The following is a 26,144-nucleotide window of genomic DNA, read 5'->3' as shown; positions in this document are numbered from 1 at the left end:
GTGCTTCCTTACATTTTGTGTGGCCCAATTTCTGCAAAACATACTGAGCAAGCATTACACAACAATTAAAGAACCCTTTAAGACAGTGCTCCATAAGTACAGAATAGATTAAGGTTTATTTATGCACGAAGCAAAACAGCCTTGGATGCGTGTCCCTGACGATACCCTTCAAACCTCAGACATTGTTAAATAATGTTTGGAGACAGGCACAAAAAGTGGTCTTAACAGTTTTTATTAATAGAAAACATTATGTTCTAGCACTCATTTAAACAATTTTGTTGGAACAGTATACATACAGTTAACTTCACATTTCAATGTCACTTTTATGAGGGAGTCATTCTGATTCTTATCCTCTAGTGTGTTTCTCAGAAAAAGGTGTACAACTCCAAAACTGCTCGCTGGATGTCAGCTCCCATTATTTCATTCAGCTTTTCCAAACCGAGAAAGTTAGACAAGACTTCTACAATTGTTTCTTTAACAAAATCACAAGACAATATACTATACTGTAATGATTAAGGAGAAAACAAATTCTCACATGGTTGTTTCCTCCATATGAATGAAAAGCAGTTGTCTTAATTAACTCCCTATGTCTCAAATTTGTCCATTGCTGTCTCCACAAAAAAGTCCCTAGAAGGTCATCAATATTACATTTAACCGACTTGCCATTTTTGGTAGTCATTTTACAAGATATCTGAGGTTTTTCTGTGTTTAAATATATGTTTAAAGGACTCCAAATGTACTATAATTGTTTGGAAGATGACCCAAGTTGTTCATGAAAATATTACTGGGAGAGGCAGAGTTCTTAAGAGCTGTGCTGGACCTTACAGGTAAGGAGGCGTGGCCACTGGTTAGTTCAGTAACGCCCCCTCAGGGACCCTTTATAGACACTGAGGGGTGAATTTATGAAGCTTGGAGAAGTGTTATCTATCCCCATAAAGAACGTTATGAGCAAGGTGATAATGGTTCAGCCAATCAGCTACAATATGTAAATTGACAGGTAAGAGCTGATTGGCTGAACCATTATCACCTTGCTCATAACGTTCTTTATGGGGATAGATAACACTTCTCCAAGCTTCATAAATTCACCCCTCAGTCGTGCACAGGGAGGAGATTAGCCATGGCTATGCAATCTTGGGGACATGGTTATGCCTCCTGGCCCCCCAGAGAGGAACAGGCCAAGGTACTCTGTACCCACAACCTCCCTCTTGGGGCAGTGGAGGCTAGGCTCTAAACTGGATGTCCAACTGCCTAAAGCAGGGAGTTAGCAGCTTACAGTATCTGGAATTTAAAGCATAGCATAAGTATACATATTAATGTTAGTGTTGCTACAATGACACATGAAACATGATAACCAAAGCATTATATATCAATTTTAAAAAAAAACTCTGGTTTTAAGCTACTATTGAGATATCACAATGAGAAATATCAGGAAATTCTCATCTGCTGACCAGAGTTGAGAAACACAGTTTTAAGTATACCATACGCACACAAATAATCTTGCACCAACTCTACTGAAAGTCCACATTGACTTTGCTATAGTAGATTTATGCGCTAGCAAATGATAAATGTGGCATTGCAGAGAAGGCACCTCAAACATAGTACTATAGAACTTATTGAAAGTACAGTGCAGCTGCATATCACACTATTGGCCAGATGCACTAAGCTTCAAAAGTGATAAAATGCAGAGTGATAAACAGCCAGCCAATCAGCTCCTGCCGGACATTTTTCAAACACAGCTTGTGACATAGCAGGTAGGAGCGGATTGGCTGGTTGTTTATCACTCTCCATGTTATCACTTTTGAAGCTTATTGCATCTGGCCCATGTCTTTGTATGTACTCTGTAACAGAGAAATGAGCCACATTATGGTCAGCAGAAAACCTCAGCTAAGGGCATCCTGCCAGGTATGTTATATGTTTTTAGCGCACCTGTATCCTATACAGAGAAGGCATTACCAATATTTAAGGAAATGCCGCCTAGTCATTAATAAGAACGTGTGAGGCATGTGTCACTGTAGTTCAGCCAATAGAACGACTGTCTTCAATGCTTGTAGGCAGTGACAGATACACAATAAACACAAAGTCTGATCTACAGCTAAGTAGCATACTGCCAGCCAGAAAGAGAATCGGATATTCTAAAGCCACACACATACAACTTGATCAACACAGAGCATTTCTTCTAAACAATTCTATTCCGCCAGAGACTTTCTAGAATTCCAGGTTACAGTATAACATTTCTAGATCCTTTTAGGTTTAAAAAGTCTCAACCTTTATAGTTGATTAAGACTAAGATATCTGCTTTCAGTAAAGTTTCTACAAACTAGAGGGATGGCCACCTTTAAAAATAAAATATCTACACTTTATTAGCCAAAATATTTCAGAATTTATAGTAATTCAACCCTAGCCATTGACCAGAGTTCATTGGAAGTGGTTTCAGTGCAGCCCAGCCATTGCCCCCCCCCCCCCCCCCCCCCCATCTACTTTACTATAATAGATATGGATCAGCTAAGAATGTCAATCAACTAGAAGGGGGTCTGTTAAACATCATGAGAGCGGAGCATCCAGTGCTAGGTGTGCTTTGCTTGAATAGAATTGGAAGCATATTATATTTAATTCATGAATTAAATGTAAATTATGAAATATTTAGGTCAGTAGAGGAACATGAGTTAGGGGGATAGTTTTAATTCTTTACAGGTAGACATTCACTTCAGGATGGGTTAATATGTTAATAATAGAGCATTAAGTGCTTTATGCCTAAGTGCTTACGTTCAAATATGTGCAATGCATCTATAAAAGCTGACGGGGTGTACACTTTGGTAAACGACCAATGCATCCAACTACATTTGTGCAGGCCTAGTGCAAGTCTAATTACGTTTGGCTAGGTCTTTTTACAAACATATTCTATGTATAATTTCACAGAATAAAGGCAATGCAAACATTACTGCAGTGTTTATTTAACTGCAGCACTTTATTTGCTAGGTAAGGTTTATTAATATTGGGGGAAAAAAATCAGCCCGTATATCTAATCTTCGGTCCCTAAAATATTTGGTCTTCCTTAAAAGGGTACAAAGTGAAGTTTTAGATTGGGGAAAGTGCAACGTGAGATTGGATTTAGGGATACAGAACCAACCACCAAATGGATGAAACAGCAAATGTACAGGGGATGCCGAAAGATAGATGGGTATAAATATACACAACTGTAATTTCCCTGCAAAAATGGGAATAAAGGAATTTTATCCTTGAAATTTGTTTGCAACATGACAGATGCCAAAGATACTACTGAATGACACTGGGTATTGCTACAAATTAGAAATACATTATGTTCAAGTCTGCAATCCTTTAAAATGAGGAATCAAATACTGTCATTAATGTAATTATAAGACTAAGATTTGACTTGGATTTACAAACATTAATTAGCTAAACTTCAAGCAATTAATATTTAATTAATATTATTATTTAACTCCGATCTTTGATTATATATATCAATGGATTACACATTTTTCTCTTATTACTACTGCCAGTACAAGGGGTTCACACGGATGATATGTACATACAGGAAGCGGTGTTGGATGCCAAAATTGGATTTACATGCTGCATGATTGGACTATGTGCTGCTATGTGTACCTGCAAGTCCATGTGTTCCGGCCATCTTTCTTTTGGATTCCTGTTATGTCCTTTAAACTTTTAACTGAACATGATACAGATTTTTGCTGTTTGCATACAGTATATGGGTGTGGTATAGGGGTCCAACAGTCGGGATCCCAACAGTCATTATCCCGGCGTTGGGATCCCGACTGGCCGGACCCAGACAGCATGGTGAGTGCAACAAAGCCCCTTGCGGGCTCGCTGTGCTTGCCACTCTGTGTTTACCACGCTGTGAGCACGGTAGCTCCCTACGCGAGCCACCTATTCTATTCTCCCTCTATGGGGGTCATGCACCCCCACGAGGGAAAATAGCCAACGGCCGTCGGGAACCCGGCTGTCGGTGTTTTGACAGTCGGAATCCCGACGTCGGTAGAATGCCCGTCCGGCACTCACAGTATATATCTATATGCTGAGATCATTCATAAAGCATGCTTGTTTTAGGTCTCTGTTGCAGCAAGTAATGCAACAGCATTCACTTGTCTGCAGTTCTAAAATAAAAGGTATCCAGTAATGGCTATTCAGCACATTGAACCCCCTGATGTATGGACAAAATGAACATATATCCGAATGATGTTTTATGCAGAAAATGTTCTAAATTGAAATACGTTTAAACCTATGTGACTACACTACTGTTCTTTTGGCACTTGTAAGTGCTTTTTTTGTTTGTAAAACGAACACAATAAAGTGTATTTTCCTACACTAAAGCAAATATTTGTCTAACAAGGAAAGTAGAATGATAAATACTACAAGTATCATTAGTACCTGTAAACAATCCATTTTTTATATTCAAATAGCTTAAACTGCTACAGAAATGTAGGCTATAAATATGCCAAACATCTTATTCGAACTAAAAAATAATGGTATTGTACAAAATGAGGGCATTACAAATCCATGCCCCTCTATGCACTAAACGCTACACAAACACGATAATCTGGTTGGCATTGCCAATCAGGACCAAACATCAAGGTATAGAACAAAACAACCTGATCACCAAGTCATCTCAGCAGGGTAATGAAATGGAATTGAAGGATACTTCTATGTATGAAACGCTTTCACAGCTAGAAATGTACTAGTCATGCTACTCTACCACTAGAAGCTTTAGCTCAGCGTTGACTACTTGTGGCATTTAAAAAGATGTTAAACTGAAGTATTTAGCATGCTCAAAAATATTGCATTGGCCGAAAGGCAACAGGTCAGGTCTACAGTTCTAGATGGTTCCAGGACATAACCATGAGTGAACATGAAATTTCAGATTAGGTTTTTCTTTAGCAGCCCCAGTAGCATCCATATGATAAAGCATAGCTCTAATACAGAAGACAACTAAAATTCAAATATTACCTCTACCTCTGTACAGTACATTTCCAGTTTCATTTTACGAATGAAAGTGAAGGTGGAAGAACTAGGAGTCTAAGCAACCTTTACTATCTATACTGCCACAACTCACATAAAGCATTTATTGTGTTAGAAGGTCTGTAGGCCACCACTGCACCCGCTCTGGATTCAGTAGAACAACCGGTACGTCAAAGTTGCAAGACAGCAAAGAAACTGCCTAAGAATACCAATCCGTTTGTACAAGTAATAAGTAAATCAAATAGATACAAAACTCATCTAGCTTTTTTCCCCCCTTATGTACAAATTGTTAAAAATGGCACTTGTAAGTTGTCCGCTTATTGGATTTCATTCTTTTTGCAGAGAGCCTGAGAGCAGTCAATGAGATAAATGAGGATAGAGCTGGAATTGTGGTCAGTGCTTAAGATACAATTTAGAGCAGGTAGAGAGCGTGTGAATTTAGGCCAAGAATTTACACCAACTGCAAGTGAGAATAAAGGATTGGAGTAAGAAAAATATGAAATAAAAATATCACAATATAAATACAAAACAAAAAAAAACATACAACAAAAACATACAAGAGCCTAAGAAAGGAATAAGATATCTAGCGAAGAAATAGAAGAGATGGCCTGAATGATAAAAACTCAGTTATAATTACTTTAAGTACATAATTAAAAGAACACTGTGCTGGATCATGTTAAAGTAATCATATTTAGCCTTGCGCTATATTTTTTGTTGTTGTTGGTTTGTTAAATAGATTAGGAAATGTCATCCTTTGTTGTCGCGATTTATTTTAGCCACTCCTGTGGCTTCCATCTCCAGTGCGCACTCGTCGGGCCATTACAGTCTCTTTGGAGACTTTCTTGCAGTCACTGGCGAGTCCCAAATAGCCCATTAGATCTATAAAGCACGTTGTGAGATTGTACCGGATTCCAAACTCACTGCTAGAATAGTCATAAGGGAAAGTGTGATGATAATTATGAAATCCTTCACCTGGGAAGAAAGAACAAGATATGGTATTATTCAAAATGCTGCATCATATAAATAGAACACTTCATATACTAGTATCTCCTAAATACACCCCGCCCCTTCCCGCCTGCTGATAGAAGCACTGGTTGCACACCACGTATCAAGAGAGATCCATTTGCAAGATCACCTGTGTTTTGTTTATGACCAGCAATATGTAGAGCCATTCATGCCTTTAGAAGATATATTTTATGGGATTCCCCTCTGGTGTATGCCAGTTGTCAGCAGTGTCACTCCTTCTCTGACATGTTTGCAGTTGAGTCAGGTATAATTACTGTCAGCGATGGCTGTGGATGGTATTACTACCGTATACCAGTAAGGATTACCAGGAATAAGTGATATGGGAACTGATAGCTAAACAAACATGACCAAGGAGCACAGGTCATAAATTGAGTGTTCTGCGATATCAAGTCTAGTCTTCGCCAGAGAAGCATGTAAACATACAAGTGTGACCAGTGATATGATAACGCAGTATCAACGTGACCGCCAATGCTTCCATTATACATTTACAGCAAGAAGCGGAGGAACTGTACTAACACGTACAACAGATATTATATTAATTGATCATTTTGTGTGGATTTAAAAGAAAAGCGAGAAATATTGTTGATAAGCTTTCTAAAACTATGTATTTTTTATTTAAACACTTATGAGATTATGAAGCAAAACTGGGTATTTTGTTAAACAAAGGACACTATAAACAACTAAAATGACAACTTCTACTCATAATAAATCCATGTATAACATTTACATTATAAAATACCAATATCAACTCTGAAACGGAATCAAAACGTAGATATATACCCAACAAATAACTTTATGTCAATTTTTAAAATAATATAATTGGTGAACTGCAGAATGAGCATGGAAACCTTTAATAGTGCAAATTCATTAGGTTTATAGGGCGCCTCTGAAACAACATAATAGTGCTGCACACAGGACTCATAAATCATGCATAGTTGTGCCTCAAATGGGTCTTCTAAGCCGCAGCAAAGACTGAGAGCAGACTGAACATTTACAGATGGAGCTGCTCCATCCCATCGACCCGCGCCGCGCCTCCCTCAGTGTTCATTTACAACTAGAATTTATTAATAAGATAGGCTTTCTTTTACTTCGCCTTTCAGACAATGCCAATTCATTTGCTTGCAATTACTGCAGTAATAAAGGTGAAGACAGTCAACAGAGGGATACTGCATGGTCATTTTACCAAATATGCTTTTCGGTAGATTATAATTTAAGACTTAATCCACATAGAAAGTATAGATGAATAAAGAAAATTACAAGGTATAAAATGTATACAGCATTCAACTAGGGGGGACTGGGTAAGAATTACCCAGGGCTGGATTTGTCTGCAGGACACAGGCCAGTCGTGGGAGAGGAGTAATGTCCCATCATTGGAGGCACACAGTTTTTTTTTATTTTAACAAGGAGACATGGCCTTTCCCCCTCTAGCACCTGGGACAGCCTTTTTACCCTCCAATGTCTGATAGAAAATAAATCCAGTATCATCAAAAAAAAAAAAAACACAATATATTGCTAGAGCTTGTCTAGAGGAAGAAATTGTGGTTTAAAGGCTGTGAGCTAAAAATGATTTATTTTCCTACATTAAAAAAGTGTGTTTTTTTAGATTCGTATTCTATATGCAAGGCTCTGCTTAAAAGGTTAAGGCAATTTAAGCACAAATGTGATAAAATGATACTACTCCCGCTTTTTTACAAAATGTGCACTTGCCCAGGCTTCAATTACACTAATACAATCAAATGTTTGCTTGTAAAATAATAATATTGGTTTAATAAAGATAAGCGTGAAGCGGTTTGGCTTAAGTTCAAATGTTCAGAGAGCAATTCAAGAATATTGTTGAGTGTAACGTTCCCATGGGAGATGTCTCCACTGATTCGCAGGTGCCTCAGTAGATCCCTGACTGATCTTGGGTTCACTCAAAACAGTTCTTGCTTCAGAGCATAATAAAAGCAGGATAATGCCAATAATTGTCATTTTATATCAGACATCATTGCTTTTAGGTTAATTCTCAAAGATGTGTAGGTTACATTATACTCATTTTTTTTATTATAAATTGGGGGAAATTTATTAAGATAAGAGTTATATTTTACATGGGGTGTTGCTATGGGCAACCAATCAGATACTATTATATTCTAGAAGGTGCTAAATAAAAAGTCGATTCTGATTGGTTACTCATAGCAATATCCCATGTGAAATAGAACTGCCATCTTCATAAAATTTCCCCCATTGTCCTTTAAAGACAGTGAAAACATACCAATAGCTCCAATGGCGACAAGTCTGTTCTCTCTGGGGTTGATGGTCTTGTCATATGGTCGGTTTCCAAACATATGAGCTGCACTGTTAACCAGCCATGTTGCATTAAGTACTAATGCGTAGCGCAGGATACAGGGTACATAGAATGCAACAGAGAAGGACTCGTCCCAAAAATACCAAGGAATCATAGTGGGCACCATAAAGCACATCAGCAGGATCAACTTCTTATAGTGCCTAGTACAGACAACGGAAATGAAAATGAATACAATAATAATAATACTACAGGGGAGTCATGAATCAGACATAATATTTCCATTGCTACTGGCTAGTATTTGTAAAAGCGGAGCAGCACTGTGCAAAATATACCTTTGGCGACAAATTCGTCACTGCGGATGGCATCTGATGGACTCGCAAGGCTGCGAATTTCGCAGCCTTGTGAGTCAATCGGAATAAGGTCCTTTGTGCATGTAGTTGTAATGGTAAGCGTCCTAGAGCAAATTTACTGAAGCCTTAAAAATTGGGGGGGGGGGGGTAGATTTTCTAAACTAAAAATGCGGTAAAAACCCCGTTATCTGGGTTTTTACCATATTTTGGGATGCTCTAAGCATCCCCCGCCGGGTTACCGCGACGGGGGGCATCGCCAGAAAAAATCTGGAGATGCCCCATAGAAGCCTATGGGCTTCTAACGCGACCCCTCGCCGCCCAACACCGACCCCCGCCGCCCCGCACCGACCCCCCCTCACCTGTGCCCAGACCTGTGACCTCCTCCTCCCTGCACTGTACATCCTCTTCCGGGTGCAGGGAGGAGGAGAGCCAGCCCCCCCTGCAGCAGCATCCAGGCCGGGTAAGAGAGGGAGGGGGAGCCACCGGGGCCCACCGATCATCGGCAGGTCAACGCAAAAGACAGCTCTTAACGCAAGAGCTGTCTTTTGTGATAATTTTCACATATGTTAGAACATATGCAATACTTATGTTTGGGGTAGCAGGTGATGGGCGGCGGTAAGGGGGCGCGGATGTTAGAGCATCCCCCCCTAAAAGAGGTGATGTTTCTCATGTTGTTTTTATTGCGGATTGTTCCCAACTGTAAAGTACATAATATGACTGCTTCAATGTTTCTGATGACTGACCACAACTATTCAAAATAAGATTTAAAATAATCATTGGCACCATAGGTTTTCAATTTCAAAATTAACAGGACCGTTACTATATTTGGTATTCGTTAGGGACCTAATTATGACCTGATCGCAGGACACAGTTGTTCTCAAAATGAGCAAACCCACGCAGCACTGCAGTTGGGGCAGATCTAAAATATGCAGATAGAGTTAGATTTGGGTGGGGCGTCTTGAAACGGAAATCTAAATTGCAGTGTAAAAATAAAGCAGACCATATTTATCAGGCACAGAAACAAAATAACTCCTCCAAATCTAACTCTCTCTGCACGTGTTACATCTGCCTCACCTGCAGTGAACAAATTTGTCCTGGTTTCAGGTCTGAATTAGACCCATTGATCTTTGAGAACCTATATGGGCTGCTGCTAAAAGTGTTGCTGTACACAACTATCATTTTTGAGGTCATATATCTTCCAAAAATTAAGTGAACTCAAAGAAAATAACAAATTATAGCAGGTTATACACGTTTATTTAATATATGGTAAAGGTACCAGGAAGCTGCCATATGCCCAAGAGTATGAGAAAAATGGAATCATATCTACCTGACCAATGTAGCTTGTGAATAAATAGAAGCAAGGGGAAATGTACAAATGATTGTGGGGATGCTGGCGGTCAGAATACCAATGCACGCTCCCTAGTAGACAAAATCCTGACAATGCCCAGGTAAGTAACTTCCTGCAGCCCCTCCCTAAACCCAACCATTTAAACCTAACCCCCTCTAAGTGCCTAAGTCTAACCCTCACTCCCAGCAATCTAACCCTAAGTCCCTCCCCCCACCCCACATAATGCTACTGTATGCCACATTACGGATGTTGGCTGGCAGTCAGGTTTATGGTGCCAGCATCCTCATTGATGTCAGCATTCTGGTGCTGGTCTCCTGACAGTAGTTGGGATGCGGACATCAGTACTGTGACTTCCAGCATCCCACCCGCAAGAAGAGGTTTGTTCAGAAGACAAACACAAGTCCGTTAAATCGGATTACTATTTTAGTTTCTACATTAACTTGCCCTTCAGATATGAGAGGTTTAAAAAGGAAGGTTTAGCTATCCAGAAGAGGAAATTTAGAAATCCAAAAAAACAGCAGGTATTCTGGATTCAATGTCCAACATGTAAGATAACCAGTATAGTTGCTAGAATTTGAAATCTTACCTTCTCTGGAACATCACCACTTTGTCTGCGTGGAGATCACTTAAATCAAGTTTTTTGCCCTTTTCTATTACATCGGGGTGTTTTCGCAGAAGAAGCCAACCGATGTGGGAAAAAAAGAATCCTCTCATTGCATTATGAGGGTCTGCATCAGTTTCTGAGTATTTGTGATGTGCACGATGGTCTCGAGCCCACTCATATATATCATTCTGGAGAAATGGAAAATAATATTTGTCAACTATAAAAAATTGTATGAGATATATTCTAAATGCAAAGAATTTATGAGCAAATATGCCTTCTTAGATTGCTTTAGTTGGTTAAGTGGTAGGCACCAGGTGGCTTAATGAGCCTCAAAGCTTCATGAGCCTCAAATAAGCATCTGTGGATTTCAGTACCACTTTTATATCAATGACACTAAAATTGAGCTTTCCTTTTGATATTTTCCCAACTGTATTGGCCGAGTCATGAGGTTTGTCAACCTCTTGATCTCTCAGGCAATCTTACACATGGCATAGTACAATAAATTCATGTTCGCAAAAACAGGATTTTGTTACCAGTAAGTCCGTAACTCTGAATCCGTAGGAGACACTGGAAAGTATATACACTGGGTATAGAGGTCTGGCTTGAAAGAGCTGGCTACTACTAATTTAAAAGTGTAAAACTCCTCCCCATCTACTACCCATAGCCCTCAGTTAGGAAATTGTAGACCAAGAGGAGATGGAAGGGATACGAACATAAACAAAAAACACAGGTATACCAACCAAATAATAACTGGCAAGTGAACAGAGCAGGGAGAGCAGCCATTGTCCCCCGTGGATTTAGTAAAACTGATACAGTAGGTATAAATATCCTCTTTTCTCTTTTATCCAGAGGCAACAAATGTAATTACATTAAGGGGGTTCAAAAGTTATCACCCTTGGAGGAGAACCTCTGGGGCACCTTCAGAATTGACTAAAACAGAAGAACAGGTGGCTGCCAAGCAAAGGCAGGTATTCAATGTGGCCGGCGAGGGGGTTAAACAGCGAGGATTGCAGAAAACCAGCGATCCTCGCTGTTTAACCCCCTCTCCAGCCTCTTGCCCTATTCAACGTTCTGGGGAAATCCCCACCGTCACAGGAAGGTGAGAATTCCCCAAAACAGCGAGACCCACAGCTAATGCAGAAAACTCGCTGTTTTTTAGCTGCGAGTCTCGCTGCTTCTGGAGCCGCATACGCCAATTCCCCCTCGCTCAAAAAATTGAGCGAGGGGGAATTGGCGTATGAAGGGGGGTGCGTTGAATACTGACAGGGTGAGTGGTGACAGCGAGCAGGAAGCCCTGTTTGCTGTCGCCGCTCGCTGACAGCATTGAATACCTGCCAAAGTTGTACCATGGAGGCCCCACAGTGTGCCACCCAGGAGGATTCCACTGATCTAGTAGAATGAGCAGAAACCAAACCAGAGTATAAACCTTCTGAAGAAGACTGATCCAATGCGCTTATGTCTCTTTTGAGGCCAGCCATCCACAACACATGGCATCAAAGAGAACAAACAAATTGTCAGTCTTCTGAAGGGACGTTGTCCTGGTGACATATGTTCAAAGTCCTTAGCAAATCCAGGGAGGATAGTACTCCCAAATCATCCTAAAATTAAGGAACTACAATGGGTTGATTCATGTGGAATGCCGAGACCACCTTAGGTACAGTAGGAATGAGGCCTGAGTCCGTAACTCCATTCTGTCGTCATGAAAAACCAAATATGGAGGCTTGCAGGGGAGTCCCATGGGGCAGTTGGAGGGACAAAGGGAGGCTACATATGAAGTACACCCTGTAGGACAGTCTAAGTGATCCTAATCTAAGGGCCGAATCCAAACCTGTCTGATGCAGTGATAATGAGCAGCGATAACTGGTTTTGGAGCCCTCAACATGGTTGTTATAACAGAATCCAGAATATGGCAGCGTTTCAGGATGGCACAATGTGAAATAAAGCTGTTGAAAAATGGATTGGATGAAAAGGACCCTGTGGTAGGAGATCTGGACCAAGAGGGAGAGTCCAAAGTTTGTCTGCCACTAGTTGTATGAGGTCTGGGAATAGTTGCCAATTTGTAGCTACTAGAATTAACGTAATATTGCTTTATGTATTTTAACACACGACCAAGGAGAGAAAGTGGTGAAAACAGATACACTAGTTCAGGGGTGGTCAAACCACTCGAGATCTACCAACAGTTCATGTATTCCAGGCCATCTATCGATCTGTAGAATGTGTCAGTTAGGAATACAGCAGGTTTAAAAATGTGACACCTTAGCACAAGCTAGGTGGTCTGGAAAATGTACTGTTGGTGGATCTTGAGGACTGGTTTGGACACCCCTACACCAGACTGTATGGCAACAGACTTGCAAAAGTGTCTACTGCTACTGTTGCTGGGTCTCTCATTTGCCAGACATACAATGGCATGCAATGATTGTGCAGAGATGCTATTAATTCTACCTGAGGACATCCCCACTGGCAGACTGACCTGAAACACCTCCTGGTGCAGTGCCCATTCCCCCGGATGCAGATTCTGTCGACTTAGGATATCTGCTTCCCAGTTCTCAAACTATGGGATCAACACCGCCGATAAAAGACTGTGTTGGCAGTCGGTTCAATGCAGGATTCCGGACACCTCCCGCATCGCCTGGCAACTTCGGGTTCGGCCATGGCTGTTTGTCTGATTGTACCCGAAATGGATGGTTTCATAATATGTCCTATGTGGCCAATAGAGCATTGAAGATACCAGTGGTACTTCAAGTATTAATTTAGTGACTTCAGGTTGAGGATTGGTCTTACTGATCCATCTGGTTTCGGACCTATGAAAAGATTTGAGTATTAACCTGCCATTTGGTGGAATAGAACCTGAACCAACATGTGAGCATCCAGCCGTGATTGAGTCGCCTGTTGTAAAACCTCCTGTTTTTCCAGGTAGTCCTGTTACGAAAAACCAAGAAGGTGGTTACCGTGCAAATTCTATTCTGTAGTCAAAGGAGAGTAACTGATGGATTCATGGGTCACTTGTGAGATGGTCCCAATGGTGATGAAAGTCCAAAAGGCGAGCTCCTACTACAGAACTTCCCAGGTGGGACAGTAGACAGTCATGCCAACTATTGAAGGGCTCTTCTTCCTCAACCTCTGGAATGATCCCCGCTTCCTCTGCCTTTACCTCAAAAGGATGACTGAAGATAAAATGACTGAAAAGAGAGATCTGAATATTGATGTATCACTGGAGGGGCTACCTTTGGTAAAAAGGCAGTTTTATCACTTATAGCCACAGCAATCCATTTGTTGAGTTCTGGGCCAAATAATATGTCCCCTGTAAAGGGAAGAGCTTCCACTGCACTCTTGGATTCAATGTCCGTTTGTCAGGATTTAAGCCATGAGGCCCTACCTGACACAAAAGGTATTAGCCAAGATCCAAAGGTGATATCCTTTGTTGCCTCACCTACAAAGATAGCAGATTCTTTGATGTGTTCTACCAAAATGCAGAGATAAGTTCTTGGCGTACTGGCATCTAAACCGTCCTCCAATTGCTCCAATGCTAATTGATCCTGGTTTGGAAAGGAAAAGAAACTGCTTGCTTTGGTTGTTTTCTAAATAAATCAAATTCCTGGGACTTTGGTGGTTCATCTGGTACATTAAGGAACCGTTGGACCACTAGGATAAGGGTTTCTACTCTCAGAGTAGCAGGTTCGGGGTCCAGAGAGGATTCTTCTAGAATATCCTCCTATTACCCTTCCTCTATGTCATCCTAATGAAATTCCTTAATCCTTGGAGTCATCAGATTGTAAAAATGCAAGTTTGTGTCGCTTTTGTCTAAATGAGGACGTTGCAGTAGGCTTGGAGACAGTCCCCATAGAAGCATCTAAAGTCTCAACAGACTTCGATAACTTAGCTGCTCAAGCAGGTTCACATCTATGGGCCTCAGCTAATTCAGAAGATAAATGTATCACTGCTCACGCTAGCAGGGAAGCCCATGGTGGTGGAGTGTCTGTTGACTCGCCTGTCCCTGAGGCATCAGGGATTGTACAATTTCTACATAACGTTGCCTTGGCATCAGGGTTAAAAGTAAACTTATTACAGCACGCAGAACAAGAGAATAGCTTTTGTGCTGGACCTGCCCGTCATTATTCCACACAGTTACACACTTGTACAGAAGAAAAGTGTAAGCAGTAATAAACAGGGAAACCAGAAGGTGATAGAACAGCAGAGAGGGCGCTAAAACACCCAAACAATAAGGAATACTGCCTTAACCAAACCTCCACACCCCAATGCACTCACTGCCCTTGGAAAGGCAGATACTTCTGGTATGGTGGTCTGAAGCAGGTGTTCCTTGCACCAGCAAGACTGCGAACCTGGTCTCAGCCTGTATAGGAAACCAAAGATGGCTACCCATCCATAGAAGACGGCCCAATAAACAGGACGTGCTAAAGCTGGCAAAGGAATACAGTGACCACACCGGCTCACAGAGCCAGGACCACTGCCTTCCTGCCTGCTGTGCACTAGAACCACTGTGCATACCTGGCCTCCAGCGCTTGCTATTGTGTAACAGCAATCGCTCCTGTCCAGTGTCTGGAGGTCAGGTATGCCCAGTGCCCACCATTTTTGTAACTGGGGTAGTAGAAGGGAGGAACTTTAAACTTTTAAATTTAGTAGTTCCCAGCTCCTACAAGGCAGACCTCTACATCAAGTGTAAATACGTTCCAGTGTCCCCAGCTGGATAAAAGAGAAATTGTGAACCGATGCACAGACACACCTATGTGCCTCAATAATCAGTAGGCTATGATATATTAGATCTACAATGTCTAGGTCTACAGTCATAAGGTTGACCACTATTGGTTGACAGTCAAAAGGTTGACAGGGTCAAAAGGTCGACCTTTTGACTGCCAACCGACCTTTTGACTGCCAACCGAGACACAGTAGATCTAATGACTGCGTACCAGGAGAGTTATACCTGCTGCATTTGATTCAAACCTAATAACAAATATGTATGTCAATATATATGTTTTTCTACAAAAGCAACTGAGCGTGAATATACATGAAGTAAACCTGGCATACATATCACAAAGGCCCTTATTCTGGTGGTCTCGCAAGGATTCGCAGCCTTGTGAGCCCACCAAAAGCCTCCAAACATCCATTCGCAGCCTTGCGTGCAGGGATAAAATCATTCGATGGTCACCGTCCATCAAATGATTTTGCAAGTGCTTGCAGATCTCAGACACCTCTGTGGTGTCCAAGATCTGCGGGCACCCTGTGCAGGAAGCGGGTGGTTAGCTGCCCGCCCCCCGTAGCCGGGTCATCGGGGGAATTACCCCATGAACGGGTATCCCATGGGAATACCCATTAAACGCTGAGCCTTCCCACGGGTGCATCCATCCCCCAGCGGCTGCACATGAGCATAAATGCGAGTACATGCGAGAGAGAGAGAGAGAGAGAGAGAGAGAGAGAGAGAGAGAGAGAGAGAGAGAGAGTCAGTCTCTCTCAGGAGCACACCTTGCCACGCTGAAATGCATTTTACATCAGACAGAAGTGCTACTACCATAATGTGATGATATTGGTCTCCTTATAATCCAGTACATTCACATAAAGTTTTAACCCAACTAAGATTAATTGATGGCAGTTGTCCCTTGATATATTAAGACCAATTGAATATATACACACACTAATAAAATATTTTACCTGAAATGCCATTGTATTTGCCACTGCCAGAAATATCCTCAGGGGCAATTTAGCTTTGTAAGATCGATGGCTCCAGAGACGGTGGGCACCAGCGGTCACTCCCAGGGCACTCAGCATGAAACACACAACAGCTGCAGGAACAAATTAAATTGATTACCAAATAAAGCAAAAAAAAAGTAACTAAATGGTGGTATTCAAGCTACTAAACTGCATATCCCAGCATGCACTGGCAGTAAATTAACAGCATATATATATATATATATATATATATATATATATATATATATATATATATATATATATATATATATATATACACATATATATATATACACACACATACACACACACACACACACACACACACACACACACTTTGATGCTCCAAAAAGTGCACACTAACCCCCTGCTTAACACACGACCATTGTGTATGTGTGACTACATGTAACCAATTGTGCAAACCAAAAAAAATGCTTTTCCAAAGTGCATCAGACGTTTAGTGCTTGAAAAACTACTTCCAATAAAAAACTAGGGGAGAGTTTTTTTGTGTAGCAACAAAAACTTTACAAGTGATATTATACTACAGTAACTGCCCTCTGTTTAAGTTCAGATTTTCACAACTGTGCCACTTGGCGCATAACAGGCCCACTGTGGGATTACTGCATACTATCTGTGCAAGCAGCTAAACTGAGCAATTGTCTGTGGCAATCTCTATTGCATCACTATAACAGTAGCGATGCCCCTAGGCAGACTAAAGATTTTTTTTCTAGACCAGATATTTCGTTTCAATCTGTCGATTTTGCAAGGATCAATTACATGACCTGTATAGTGAACAGTCTGGCAGATGTCCTTTCTTTGGGTAGGTGTCAATGACTGTTCTCAAGCAAATTCTCCAAGAAGAGTTAGGATTTGTTTACATGGGTATATTTTAGAACACATAATTAAAAACACATTAAAACGCATCATACCTCAAAACTATTTAGCCAAACTTTTGCTGAGAGAGACGCTTAACCTGCTGACAAGAGGTTAATACATTTACCCTGCCACACACAGAACTGCTTTCTCATTAGTTCAGGAAGGGCTGAATAATTGAGTTAGCAGGATAATGCACTGAACAATTGAAACCCCAGGAAAATACATTGTGTTAGTTCTTTATGAACAGTGACTTTGTGACCTACTGGCTTTTTTTTTTACATACTATAGTACATGGCTTTACCAATACTGCACGTATACAGTATTTCACTGTTCTGTTTCTCATACATGTTACTTCTTTCAAACAAATTATCATGAGGATTAATAAATGCAGCTGAATTGAGCATTATCAAGTACTGTGCATTCCTTGTGCCCAGCTTTAACTAGCATCACTGAGTGAAAAGCTCAGTCACCAGTGAGTTATGCTCAGCGAGGGAGATTATTCGCTACTTGTTTCCTAGCACGGCCACAATCTTATGGATCGTGTACCTTTAAGTTAAGGTACACGATCCATACGATGGACCCGATTTCCTTTGAAATCAGGTCCATTTTGCCGGCTAGGACACAATATCGAGGGCATCGCGTCGGTCGGGACCATTAACATTGGTCCCGACGCGACCGACGCGATGCCCCCGATATTTCCATAGGCTTCAATGTTAAAAAATATTTTAACATTGAAATCGTGTCGGGAAAGGTAAAATATCGGGGGCATCGCGTCGGTCGGGACCATTAACATTGGTCCCGACGCGATGCCCCCGATTTTTCCATAGGCTTCAATGTTAAAATATTTTTTAACATTGAAATAGTAAGAAAATGTGAAAAATGTGAAATGGGCCAATATGACCCATTTCACATTATAGATGTCCCCGTCGTCACCCCACGATAGACGCCAACCCGAAGCGTGACAAGCGCAGCGAGCCCGCGAGGGGCGGCGGTGCGCGTCCTCCGACCTTTTCATTCCCCTACTATCCACGTCGGCGTGGAGTTGAGAATAGAATAGTGAGCCCGAAGCGTGGCGAGCGCAGCAAGCCCCGCGAGGGGATGCGTATAACTTCACAGGTATACGCGTCCGCTCGCCACGCTTCGGGCTCGGTGGCTCGCTGCGCTCGCCACACTATTCTATTCTCAACTCCACGCCGACGTGGATAGTAGGGGAATGAAAAGGTCGGAGGACGCGCACCGCCGCCCCTCGCGGGCTCGCTGCGCTCGCCACGCTTCGGGTTGGCGTCTATCGTGGGGTGGGGTGTACGCCGTAAAATTTGGGGGGGTTGGGAATATTTTACATTGAATCCAATGTAAAATCGGGTCCCAGGGACCCGATTTACATTTCATTCAATAAAAAAATCGGGTCGAAAATCGGTCGGTCGCGTCGATCGCATCGCATGCGACCAAATCGCATGCGATGCGATCGACCCGATTTTTCCGACACGACCACCCCGATGTAAATCGGTGTGGCCGTGCTAGGAAACAAGTACCGATTATTAATGTTCTCGGTATATGTTGAATGTTTCATTTTTATTTTATTTTTTTTGCAGTATGGTCTGGATTCAGCAAAGCAAAAACGCAAGTAATTTTGTATCTGGAACAAATGATATTGCTATGCAACGGGAGCAAATACATTTCTGTGTGCGGTAAATAACGTCCACTTTTGCATGTAGCCCACAGATGTTAGACGACTTTATTTTGACACTGCAATTTAGATTTCAGTTTGAACGCACCCCACCCAAATCTAACTCTCTCTGTTATATCTGCAGTGCAATATGGTTCTTGTCCATTTGTAGGATTTTTTGCTGAATCAGGACCAATATTTGTTAGCTGTCCTGCAACATTTTTCAAATTCTGTTGTCATAAGACAGAAAAAAACCAGGTGTGGCATTTACAGAAAACAAAGTATTACTCTGGGCAACACAATAGCAGGTTGCGTTAAAATGTATATTTGTTGCTATCTTTTTGTGCTCCTGGAACGTATGATATTATCTTCTATTTGTCCCTTTGCTAAATGTACCCAAACCTCTTTGTATTGCTGCTGTAACTGTGTAGGTCTGCGTTAAACTCAGCTCTCAGTGCTGGCCATCACCTGAGAAATGAAGTGGTTTTCCTTGCCGGCCCTTCACTACTGATATTTATGTTCTTACAGTACTGTATATTTGTGTGTTGGTTTATCAGCCAATTGTCTTCCCTCCTTGAATCTGGGCCAACATCTTCTGCTGAATAAATAATGTGCAATTTATTATGATCCTTTTTATGCAGCGCACACAGTCAATAGCTCCAAACTATCTAATGCACTGAGATACTGTAAGTATGCTGGTATCAGTATTGCTTTACTGCATACTGTAGCAGCAAATGTCATTTATACCAGTATACTGTATCTGTTTCTGATCTGTCCAGCTCAAATACACTGAAAGCATTATTGCCATTGTTTTCCACCTAGTTTGCAATAAACAGTTAGACGTTGTTATTACACACGTTAGGTCTCATATGGAGTTGGATGTACATCGGTTTCCTTACAGCAAATTGCAAAAAAAAACTACCTTTTTTTCTTGTGCTTAAGAACTGGTGGGTGTAAATGTATTGGCATATAAGTAAACCTGGTACATACTGTATGCTATTGGTGAATAGCTGGATGAAGCCTATTACGCAATATATGGGCGTCAATACACTATTAATATTTGTAGCTTTAGTTACTAAGAATGATCTAACTTAACACCAGTCTGTTTGTTTATATGCACCAAGTACAATGGGCATCAATCTTAGATAGCTCTCCATTATTAATGGGACCACATAGGTAGCACTTCAGGTTACAATCTTATTAATTACTCAAGCAGTGCATTAATATTGAAAAAAGTCCCAGCTTTTTTCAGTGGGTGACTATTAGCCTTACTGGGTGCTAAAAGCCCATGAGTCTCTGTCCTGACATATGGGGGGGAATTTACTAATGGAAATTTGTAAAAAATAGGTGTATTTGTATCCAGAAATACACTTATTTTTGACATTTACTATCCCGAAAATACGGCAATTCGTAATGATAGCACATCAATACGACTACGAATTGCCATATTTTCGGGATAGTAAATGTAAAAAATAAGTGTATTTCTGGATACAAATACACCTATTTTTTTTTACAAATTTCCTTTAGTAAATTTCCCCCATGGTGCTTTCACACTACAACTAAACCCCAGGTTGATACGTCATCAACCGGCAAAATAACCAGGTCGAGGATGCAGTGACCGCATACGTTGTATCGTACGCAATCCTGCCACCTCGGAAGCTGCCAGGGGTGCCATGAGTTGGTGGTGCAGGCCTAAATGTAATTATTTATAGTCAATGTTGAAAGCAAAACTAGTGCTAGTGGCTGGCAAGCATAAAATATGTGAAAAGTCAGAAGAACAACCCTGTTCCTCACCACATAACTGAACGGGTGTGGTATAGCAGGTAGACTATGTCTAGGTCAACATGCACAAGACTGACACCGCAAAACTAATGTTGACCTTTTCATGCATCTGGCCCTCTGTCAGCGATGCAGTCAAAATCCCGACATATAGAATGTTCAGGTGAAACAGTCAACATGACTTTCGGTCGACATGGGTTTTTCACTGTTTTTTGACCCGGCGGTATTTCATGCCCTACCATCCACTAGGGCGTGGTGGGAGAATAAAATAGTGTGCCGAGCGCCGCATAGCGAGCGATGCGAGGGGCTGCGGTTCACTTCCAACTGTGTCCTTGTCGACATTTGGGTAAAAAAATCCATGTCGACCTGTCGACAGAAAGTCATGTTGACTGTTTCACCTGTACATTCTATATGTCAGGATTTTGTCCTTGTCGGGATTTTGACCCATTCAGGATTTTCACCCTGTCAGGATTTTGACCGTCGGGATTTCATACCGAATCCCTCTGTCACACGTTGGACATTTTAGTAGTTTAAAAAAGGTCCGGTGAAAGCATTGCGTAAGCGGAAAAAAATGACACTAGGTAGGCTAGTTATGGTCGTCCCTTGATGTGTTCGCGATACTCAGTTGCTAACCTAAGAAAAAAATTCTCAGTTGCTAACCTGTAGGACTTCAGCTAGTAAGCCACTCTAACTCAGGGGTTGTTAGACAAGTCAGGTGAGATCATATCAAGCAAAACAGTACAAACTCAGCAGGTCAATAAACCGTTAAAAAGTTAACACAGGTGGCAATTGGCACGAACAAAGAATGGGTAGGTAATAACATGTCCACATAAACAATATCACCCAGGATAAAACACAACCATCACGCAGGTTCGCTTCAGCACATGCATTAAAATAGGTATTTACAATTCAACTACAGTATATACTGTCATTTTATACATTTGTTGGAATGAGGAAGGCCAGTTTAGCTTAGGTTTGCTTGTTTATACTATAGCCAAAGCAGTGTGGATGTCACAAGGTTTTCTAGAGCATAGATCAGTTAGTATTATGACATGAAAGAAAAACTTGTTTTAGGTCCTAAAATTTATGTCACAACATTTCCTCAGAGAAATGGAATTTAATGGTGCATTGCATATTTGGTTATGAAGTAAAAAAGTTGTCATAAGAAAAAAAAAAAAAGAAATCCTCAACTACTTAACATATTAATATATTTTCCAAAATGGGACAGAAAATGTTATGATTCTTCTTTCAATTAAATTTAATGGTACCCACTACCACTGTAAAATCACCCCAAAGATGACAGATCCCCTAGTGGCATGACAACCCCTGCCCCATGTCCACAAGCCCCCAGTGAAGAATAATTCCTTCCCTACCCAGTGACGGGGAGTCTATAAACGCTGCCCTCTATACAAGAAAATCACTGTCATATTAACCCATGACCCACCCTTCCCTGGTGGCTAGAGATCCTCCTCAATGGCCATGGGATACACTCCCCCAGTGAGGGAGGGGGGGGGGGGGGGTGATGGGCAGGCTAACAGGAATGTCCAGTAACTGAAGTTAGTGGTTGAAACTGTGGGACTGAACTTCAAATTATATCCTGGTTGTGACCCTTACAGAAGGAACACAGTAATGGTGCACACTGTGCAAATGTTTTGGGCCCTGATAAATTGAGCAATTTGATGTGACTCCCTACTAATGTGTATTTATTTCATTCAAGTTACACTTAAAATAACTGAAAAAGCCATATTCTGACTCAGCGTGAAGGCAAAGCAATGATAATATAACTGTACTGGAAAAGAACAGTGTATTGTCTTACCAAACACCAAGGTGGCAGGCTTTGCTAATGGTAGAACCAAAACTCCATACAACGCTCCTATATGTAGCAGAGCCATCAGTATGACGTTTCTCCACACTATTCTCATTGGAGGTTTGGGGCCTTTCTTCTCACAATATGTGGTGTCAAAGATGTCATCAGTCATGACACGGTCTGCTCCAATGTCCTCAGCATTAACAGTAGGCTTTTCCACACATGTGCCCACAGTCTGGCTCCCCCGATACATCATCTTCACAGACAATCAAAACTGAAAGACAAAAAAAAAAAATATGTAGTTGATAAGATTAGATAGATGAAGAGCTGAATACCATAAAGTGTATGATGAAAATCTTATATATTCGTTTGGAAAATTTGCATATATATGGCCGGTGCACTAACACTCCTAGAAATGAAAAGCGTTAATGTTGTTCACGGAAACCATTTGAGTTATACAGATAAAATTTGGTATCTCCGCTATACCACCAGATGTGTAACGGGTGTTAGTGTGATATATTTAAACACACTGCTCCCCGACACACCAGGAAGGCAAGCAAAAAAATACCAGAAAAAAACGGGCGCACTTTCCACCTAAATGTAATGATTAAAAAAGAAGGGGAAATCGGTGGGAAAAAAGAAACAAAGTTACCACTTGCAGCTCTCAATTGGGGACCTCTGTGTACCCCCAAAAAAGGGAAAAACTAATTTGTATATATATCTAGAGGATATAGAGAGAGCGCACTAGTGAACTTATTTTAATTATTGAATTTATTATTAGGATGCACAGATAGTGATCACAATATACAATTAATAAAATAGTATACACATATAAAAAGCTTTACAGGTATTAAAAAAGAATATTGCAAATAATTTATAGCAATCTGTGCCTAGTATGAAGTAGTAAACCCCTATCTTAGTACTTAACTCTGGGTCAAATAATATGAACCTACTGAGGGAGAAAAATGTCCAGAGATTGCAATCTCAAGTAAACTTCCCAGGTACACTTTGTAGTCATATGTTGCAGACTCAATTTGTATCAATTCAACAGGATGTATATACACTTGAATAGAATGTGTCCAAATGGACTAGAGAAGTTCTATTAATCGCCTCCTAATGTGCTTGGCAGCCGAGTAATGGGTAGTCTATTGGGACTTGTCCCAGTGTAATTTTAAGGTGTCCACACACCGTGAGATAATGAGCAGATTCTGTGACAGTATTCACCCGGGCAACAACCCCGGAGCTTACCGGGTCCTGGAGATGATTTTTCCAATGCTGTAAAACCCAGTCTTGGGGCAGCAGATATCTACAAAGTGTACCTGGGAAGTTTACTTGAGATTGCAATCTCTGGACATTTTTCTCCCTCAGTAGGTTCATATTATTGGACCCAGAGTTAAGTACTAAGATAGGGGTTTACTACTTCATACTAGGCACAGATTGCTATAAATTATTTGCAATATAAGTTTTAATACCTGTAAAGCTTTTTATATGTGTATACTATTTTATTAATTGTATATTGTGATCACTATCTGTGCATCCTAATAATAAATTCAATAATTAAAATAAGTTCACTAGTGCGCTCTCTCTATATCCTCTAGATATATATACAAATTAGTTTAGTTATGTCTATAATTTCTCTGTTGCATCCTAGGCAATGTCTGACAGAATCCATGTGGTTGCTATGGGAAACAACACAGCTTTTAATTTTTAAAAAGTTTAGTAAATCTATCCCTCAAACTTGAATGCGTCCATTCGTTGATTCAACATCATGGCTTTTTCCCTTTATCACATGGATGAAAACATTAAAGCCCCATACACACTACACTATATTGTTACCAATATTGCTCAGCAAGGGCTTTCTGAGCGATACTGTGAACAATGTCGACTAGTGTCTCCATGGCGTTGTTGTTAACTTGTGCAGATGAGAGACCCTCATTAACGGTATCGCTCAGCCGCCCGCCGGCCCCTTTGTGCTCAACAATATCGGTGGGGATCAGATAATGTGTATGGGGCTTTTGTTGGGGGCCAAAACATACTTAACAAATAGACAAAACTTACACAAATTGAGGGAAACGTAATAGCATTAAGCCTGACCATTTTTTAAAGCACCAATAATTTAAGAAGCATGCCTCTCACAGGCTTTGCCAGTGATATCGTGGTCTACAACTGAAACAATTCATAGACTATAGAATTTAACACATGGTCTAATCTCCCACACATATGGACACACAGCATAAGGAAGAGGAAAATCTACTAAGTGGGAAAATCTACTAAGTGGTGGTAATTTAAAGGCTGTCAGTCTTGGTTATCTTCATTCTTGACTAGTGGTGGCTCCAGAGGAGAGGGTGCACCAAAATTCAAATGGGTAACCACACCAACTGCCAGTGAGTCAGTTTGGAATGGCAGTTGGTGTGGCTCCCCTAATTCAGAATGTGCTTCAGCCCCTACTCTGGAGCCTCCCCTGGTCATGCCTAAAATGGCTACACAGGTTGACCTTGGTGACACTTTGTAGCAGTATTCTGGACATAACTATTACATTTGCCACACATATGGGTATATCAATTTTGCCGCACGTTATGAAGACATATGTGATAAGCTTTAGATAATATTTCATTGAATATAGTAAAAATAATAATAAACACAAGCACTTAAAAATAATCATAAAGAACGGTTACATTTGAATTAGAATACAAAGATAATTTTGATCATGTTCTGCTGCTGCCTAAAGCCATAGATTTAAGATACTTTTTATTAAGTAGTGGTAGAATGTAAATCACTGAAATTGGGTTTATATTGTGGCTAGATTATATGATCTGATCCCGGTGTTTGCTTATTTGTGATTGGTAACTTTACATTCTGATTTATATAATAAAATTGTACTGTAACCTATAGCAAATAATTACAATACGTTATAGGATCATGGTTACATACAGGTTAGCCATTTTACCCCTCTTCCTGTACATTACCTCCCAAACTTTCAACAAAGGTGTTTGCCGGCAAAACACGTGCTTTAATGTTGTCCTCAACACCTATATGTGAGATCTTGCAGGCCTGCTTGTTATATTCCGTGGGTAGTGAGAAATTACTATTATTATGTGAAATAATTGATGATTGTCACATTGAGAAGTATACATAGAAGGTGGTTTTCTTACAGTGACACATTAAATGACTGCATACAACTGTAGTAAGTAGGCAGTGAGTAACTACAATCTAGGTCAGTTTAGGGAATAATAAATAAGATTAATACTGTAATATTTGCATACGCTCATTCATTAGGTCACCATGGTATATGTCAAACATGACACATGAACATATGTAAACAGAGAAAGAGAAATAGATTAGAGAGAAAGGTCATTTCCATTTTGTTGATGCATTTTTATTGTACTGAATACTGTAAATACTGTAGTTTCTGCTGAGCCCTGAACTCAATGACATTGGCTATGTCAGGAAGATACCATTTCCCTACTCCAAAGGAGAACATAAATACTAGCTTTGTAGATCTGAAGTGGAGTGTTCTTACAGGTTTTGGAGTTAAAATGTAATCTCTTGTGAGCAGGGCCCTCTTTCCTCATGTGCTTTTCGTTGTCTTACATAATCCATCTTCATTGGCACCAAATCTCTGCCACTGCCTGCACTAAGCCCTTTCTTAACGATATAGTTCACAATATCGCCTAATGTATAACTATATGTGACTTATGTTTATGTACCC

At 40.7% G+C, this 26,144-nt stretch overlaps 1 protein-coding gene across 2 annotated transcripts in view; it reads right to left on the bottom strand.

Moving 5' to 3' along the window:
* Positions 1-216: 216 nt before the first annotated feature.
* SCD (stearoyl-CoA desaturase) overlaps positions 217-26,144 on the bottom strand; it is a 36,753-nt gene continuing 10,825 nt past the window's right edge. For both annotated transcript variants that reach the window (XM_083148488.1, XM_083148487.1), the window contains exons 2-6: positions 22,445-22,709; positions 16,269-16,399; positions 10,587-10,792; positions 8,270-8,502; positions 217-5,964 (exon numbers count right to left, since the gene is read on the bottom strand). In XM_083148488.1, the coding sequence (XP_083004614.1) occupies positions 5,765-5,964; positions 8,270-8,502; positions 10,587-10,792; positions 16,269-16,399; positions 22,445-22,691 (1,017 nt within the window). In that variant the 5' untranslated portion in view covers positions 22,692-22,709 and the 3' untranslated portion in view covers positions 217-5,764. The remainder of the gene's footprint in view (positions 5,965-8,269; positions 8,503-10,586; positions 10,793-16,268; positions 16,400-22,444; positions 22,710-26,144) is intronic.

This window comes from Crinia signifera, chromosome 6 (genome assembly GCF_055691185.1).
Source record: "Crinia signifera chromosome 6, ASM5569118v1, whole genome shotgun sequence".
Taxonomy (NCBI): domain Eukaryota; kingdom Metazoa; phylum Chordata; class Amphibia; order Anura; family Myobatrachidae; genus Crinia; species Crinia signifera.
The sequence above is the reverse complement of the archived record's forward strand: the minus strand, read 5'-3'. Positions and strand labels throughout refer to the sequence as shown.